We start from the raw sequence: 6,000 nt of genomic DNA, 5'->3' as shown, positions 1-6,000 counted from the left end.
TGTGTTTCCACCAACAGTAGCTGCAACTAGACAAGCAAGAACAAACTGACAATTCGTAGATTCTTGCTCTTTTCCAATGGCATCCTGCTTCACATTCACACAGTTAAAACATTCTCACCTGGGAGCTGCCAGGTTAGTCTACTGTTGGCCACTGAGAGGCTCCACTGAACCAGTTTGCTCAAAGGTACCATGACAGCAGTTGCTAAGGGAGGGGAGCGCATTACTCATTCAGTTTCCTCACCAACATTTCCCAGCCTGTGGGAAACAAGACTGCTACTCTAGGCTCCAGGCTGCCACTGCTCCTTTACTTTGGTAGTCCAGAAACTGAAAGTAATCAGATTACATCAATCAGGTGAAATCTCTAGTAAATTGGAGGTTTTTTTCTTTCTAGCACAAGGAGAGTGGGCCTTGATCATCTCTCATAATTTTAGGCAATAATGTGTCCCAGATGCTTTGAATGGAGTGACCAAGGTGGGACACACACTCATGTGGAGCTTACAGCCTATATAGAGGGTAGCCAATTTTGAAAACCGCAACTATCAACCTGAAACAATATTTAGCTTACACAAGCAGTCAGGCTACCTCCTGAATTACTCGTGATAGGGATAAACAAGAATATTTTCTCCAGGATGCTATTCTTGCCTGGTTTTTCTATCTCGGGACAGGGGGTTACAGGACATGAGAATGCCAAAATTGCGGAAGCAGGGACACCTCATCTTAGACCAGGGATACAGCAGCGGATATCCTGGTTCCAAGGACAGGAAGACCGTTCTTCCTCTACCAACCCCCCAGCCATTGACATACACACATACTCTCCATGGCATTGGTAATGAAGAATTGACATCCACGCTTACATAAGAAGGAAGCTTAGATTCAGCTCTATCAGTCTTGTAACCCTCTTTTGTTTCCCCGCTCAACAGCACATTCATTTACCCAGAGCGGTAGTGCCATGGGCTATTTTACCACACTTCATTTTTTTCTATGTCCCCACTATTCAAATGCCCCCATTCTCTCCAGGGAGTACATATCTACCCCAAGAAGAAATAAACAGTTACCCAGACCGGACTGAAAAAATGAGAACGCATATCAAAATTTCACTAATTTCACTCTTTGAACTGAGCCCCTCTGGTTTCTTATCAGTCCCATGATAGCCTCTTTTCCCTGCCAAATTAGTCACTGTTCCCCCCATCCTCATTTCCTCATTTTCTGAATGCGGAGTTCTGTTTTTCATCAAAAGGTCAAGGGCCAGTCCTCTGTCATTCCTGCTCCTAAAACAAATCTTCAGCAACTACGGCGTGTACGACCTAGCTGCTGCCCTCTACCTTCTCATTTCAGAGCTCTGTGTTGTGTCTCGGGTTGTGGAGGAGCAACTGGGTGCCGTCGTATCTGAGCGCACTATTGTTCACACCCCCATCATCTATAAGACATGATCTGATGGATGCGGCATGCAATCCGTCTCACCTAACAGTCCATCTGAGTACTTCATGCCTAAAAACAGGTTTATCAGCAGTTTTTAAGCCTTAAACCCCAACGCAAAACAATCTAAGTTGTTTTGAATTTTGGAACCTAACCTTATCAGTCTTTGAAAGTGAAAGACAGAAAGTGGTCAGTGGTTGTGTAAAGTCTTGGGGTCTGGGCAGCACGCCCTGACTCCTCTAATCTATATAAATAAACACTCTCTCTCTCTCCCTCCCCCTGCCTCCCCACTGGGGTTGAGGGCTATCACAGCAATCCTCCACTGCCCCCCTGCCCAAACACTAACACCAGCCTCTACCACAGCCCAGCTAGCTCTCTGTGCGCTCGCATTAGCAGCACACTGCGACTACAGGAACTGAAGCTGATACACACTCACTCACACACACACACACACACTCACTCCTAGCCACTTACACACTCAATCATATCTCAGTCTGGAGTTAGAGTGAGGAAACAGAATGTCAGGAAAGGAAGCGCTACAGCCAGTGGGAAAGCCAAATTTGCCTCAAGTCTACACAGCTCTCTTCTGACCCATTCTCAGTGGTCTAAGGTAGAAATCTGGACTTACAACATCAGGCAAATACCTGATGATTTCTCTCTAAAACTGGCCACAGCACGTGAGGAAAAAGTGGAGAAAATTGTGCATTTAGTTCAGTAGTTAGAAACGCAATCTAAACTTGAATACCGACCTCAAGATCTGGATTTTCACACAGAGAAGACATACATCAAGAGGAAATTCTTGAGATTCTCTTTGTCTCTGACCGCTCACCGTGCTTCAGGTCTTTCAGAGCCTCATCATTTCTAGACGCTGTCGAAGTCTACACAGGAGGAGAGGGAAGAGAAATCACCGGGTTAATCACGCGGTGAGTTAACACACTTCATTGTATTTTTGAAGAAACGCATAGTGAAGAAACACAGGAAAAACATTTCATCCTGATCCTAACTGAAGGGGTTTGTGCCAGCATTCTCATTAAATGTTCAGTTTACTGAAAAATGATGGCATTTTGAATACATTTCTTCACATATGTTATCCCTATCATCTTGGATAGTTAATTTTGATTTTTGAGATTGGACATGTATCTCCCATATCTAGAAACAAGAAAGCTAAAGCTGCCCTGGTGTCACCAAAAGGCAAGTCTTGGAGCTGCTCAACTGACAGTGAATGGGACTCAGACTTTATGTACACACACTCTGAACAGTAATGGTTCTACAAAGTATAAGAAAAAGGTTGTTTAGGCCTGAAAAACCCTTTTATGGTGCTGTAAAGAAGCCTTTAAAAAAACAGAAACCAGGGTTCTTTATTCTGATTTGCCTGTTTATTTGTGTTATTTTCTGTGTTCAGTAACAGAATCCAAGGTGATTTTCTAAGATTTTCTGATTCATACTGGTTACCAGTACAATTGATGAATGACGAATGATGAAGCCCAAACATTAATAAGTTCACAAAGTCAGCCTCCAAACCATTGTCAATGAAGCAGCTCCAGCTTTTGTCTTCTGATGGTATCACATCCTTAGTTTTCTAGTTTCTAGCACTGGGAGAAGTTTGTTCATGTTCTAAAATAGTCTTGTTTATTTTATTTTATTTATTTATTTATTTTAAAATAAATGTTAATCCAACTGTCTAAAATCATATAATATGTATTTATTCTGTCTTAGGCTAGACTTTTTCTTTATATAGCTTCACGATTTAGTGTGCTGATAATGGAGTGAGGCTCTTGGGCTTTAGTGACTGGAAATTTCCTTCAAATGCTGTACATGCTGATGGACAACAGTAACAGGAAAGGCTGTATTTCAAACCCATGAGTTCACTGGGCACTTGGCAAGACTGCAGTCACTAAAACAATCAAGAACAGAATGAAATAGTGGAAGTTGCCCTGTTCTTTTTCTCATAAATTTTGATATATGTGATAAGGAAATGTGTGAAATGAGCGATCATAAAATAATAGTGAGATGAGATGGGAAAATGGGAATGAGAGCTGAAATATAAAGTCCGAAGCTCCTTTCCACTCCTAACATCGTGTAAACAAGAAGTAAATTTATGAAGCAACACCCAGTACGAAATTTCTTCAAATTCAATGTCAAAACATTGCATTGGCACTTAAGATTAGTTGGCTTTATTAGAGTCAGCCAGCTGTTCCTGGCTCATTGTTCTGGGTTGTGGTTATCCTGGAGTTTGGAGGTGGGGTCAAGGCAGTCCATTTCCTCCCACTTAGAGTAGTGTAGTTATCTGTGTTGACTTTCCACACCTTTCACCACATTATTTTAGGAAACCATTACTTAATGGATCAACATTCTTAAGCTTTTCATGATTTTCTTTTGTGGAACTGGTGGGCATGCATGGACAGGGTTTCACTGCAACAACTATTTTAATGCGATGGGTATTCTTATCCTGTTTCAACACCAGACATGAATAGTAGCATATACTTGAAATACTTGGTTCTCCCTTATGAAAGCATAACATTTAAAAATTGTGAAATACAAGTTCAGTTTATGTAGTATTTCCCCAGCTGTACCCCGGAAATTAATCTCATAACCGTTTCAACTGTATGGTTAAAATAGGTCCAGAATTATTGGGTCCATTGTTAATTATGGTGATATTACTATCATGTTAAAGAGTAAGAGTATGTTAATTATAGAACTGCAGAAGCTAGATGTTATTGAGATCAAAACATTGTTTGTTTTCCTGCAGAACAAGACACAAGCAAGATGAGTCTGCCACGGAACGGGACGTTGGAGAAGACGGTATCTGAGCCGGGCCACTCTGAGCCAGGCTCTCCGGGGGGAGCAGGGTCAGGGTCAGGGGTCGTGGTGCCTCCCCCATACTCCCTGGGCAGCAGCGAAGCCGTAGACACCCCTCCGGAGTTAAGGGGCTCTCTGGACTGCTGGGCGTGCTCTGTGCTGGTCACCGCACAGAACCTGATCATAGCGCTGGTCAACGCCGGGTTAGCCAGCATCGTGTTCGGCACCATCCTCACCCCGGCTCTCGTCATGATCATATTCGGCTTCCTGTGCCACTCCACGGTGAGTCATTCAGAAAGGAAGCTTGAGTAATTTTTTTTAATTAACCCTGCAATAAGCGATATCAGACCTTATAACCAATCCTGAAACTATGCGTGTGCTATGTGGAGATTTCACTGAGACATAATGATATAAACCAAAATCCACACAGCAGCCAGCTGTGTTGCTGTTTTCACCTCTTTTCTAAACCTTGTTGTCAAATTCCGCTCCGGAGCAAAGTTCTTCCCGGGCCATTCAATAGCTTTTCAAGTTTTTAAAGCGACCCTCACCCCCTCCCATTCCTGAAAATATTCTTGTAATGGCAGAATCGAAGAAGTGAGATAGTAAACTTAGTAAACTAGTAAACTTGCCACCTACCTCTTCACTTGTCATTGTGGGTCATGTAACCTTCAGCGGGAGAAAGTTCTGGCAAAGCGAGAGGTAACTGGCGACACTTCTCCTCAGGAACGTTTAGCTTTCCTATTAGCATTTATGCACGGTGCTTTGCAATGTTTGTCCTTGATAGGCCTCCGTAGTGCAGTGGCTTTGCTGTGTGTTATTTACAAATGTGTTGCGCTTTCTGTCGCCCTCTACTGGTCAGAAAATGTTGCTTATTTGCAGCTGAGAGATGAGAGAGAACAGATGCAGTGTGAAAAGGAGTGGGTCAGACTAGAAGTTTTGTATGGGGAATAATGAATAGCTGGGAGTAGTTTTGTATGTGTGTGTGTGTGTGTGTGTGTGTGTGCACTCCTTGATATCCATGCCACTATTCATATTCATGCTTCTTTCCTCCTGGTGGTTTCCAGGTGCAGCCCCATGGCACGTCTCTGTATTGTTCAGACCTGCTGGATGACGGCGGCTGCGTGGCTCTGTTGGTTGTGGGCTTTCTGCTGCTCACCCCTCTGCTGGTCCTGGCCCTCGCCGCCTACTGCCGCCTGGCCCGACACCTCCAGCTGGGCCTGTGCTTCATTCCCTACAGCCGCGCCGTCTACAAGAACCTGCCCGCCTCGCACCACCGGGGTGCAGGTGCAGGAGGCTGCTGCGGCCAGCAGGGGGCGGCAGAGAGAGAGGGGAAAGGCAGTGTATGGGTGTAGCAGAGGAGAGGAGAGGAGAGGGGAGGGGGGGTGTATTTGGAAGTATTAAACTGATTGTCAGAGAAGAGTCACATGTCAATTGAATTGACAGGGACTATGTATCTGTTTGATGTCTAGAGTTGGGTTGATATTGATCTGAGTCTCTTTTTAAACAGCAAACTGCTAAATTTAAATGCTGCATGAAGTACTAATAACAGCCATTGTAAAAATTCATTGTATTTCATCATTCATATTGATTGTTTCAAAGTGATATTGCTTTTTTATATTCAACCCTGATATATTTTTACAACTTTCTACAATAAAGTGCATCTTGTACTACAAGTTCAGCTTTGTGTTTTGCATAAAAAATAGCTGGACCCCTAACAAGATGGACTCATAATGGAGACTATTTGATTTAAGAGAGAAGGACGTGGAATTAAAAGAGGAGAAGCAG

The 6,000-nt window shown here is 43.4% G+C and overlaps 1 protein-coding gene across 1 annotated transcript; it reads left to right on the top strand.

Annotated features, from left to right (window-relative positions):
- Positions 1–1,769: 1,769 nt before the first annotated feature.
- Positions 1,770–5,888, top strand: tmem88a (transmembrane protein 88 a). Its single transcript, XM_071915239.2, has 3 exons — positions 1,770–2,339; positions 4,166–4,497; positions 5,280–5,888. The coding sequence occupies exons 2-3, from the start codon at positions 4,183–4,185 to the stop codon at positions 5,565–5,567; spliced, it is 603 nt and encodes a 200-aa protein (XP_071771340.1). The 5' UTR covers positions 1,770–2,339; positions 4,166–4,182; the 3' UTR covers positions 5,568–5,888.
- The last annotated feature ends 112 nt before the right edge of the window (positions 5,889–6,000 follow it).

The sequence above is a fragment of the Centroberyx gerrardi genome, chromosome 11, assembly GCF_048128805.1.
Source record: "Centroberyx gerrardi isolate f3 chromosome 11, fCenGer3.hap1.cur.20231027, whole genome shotgun sequence".
Classification (NCBI taxonomy): domain Eukaryota; kingdom Metazoa; phylum Chordata; class Actinopteri; order Beryciformes; family Berycidae; genus Centroberyx; species Centroberyx gerrardi.
This window is presented reverse-complemented; position numbering and strand designations above follow the sequence as displayed.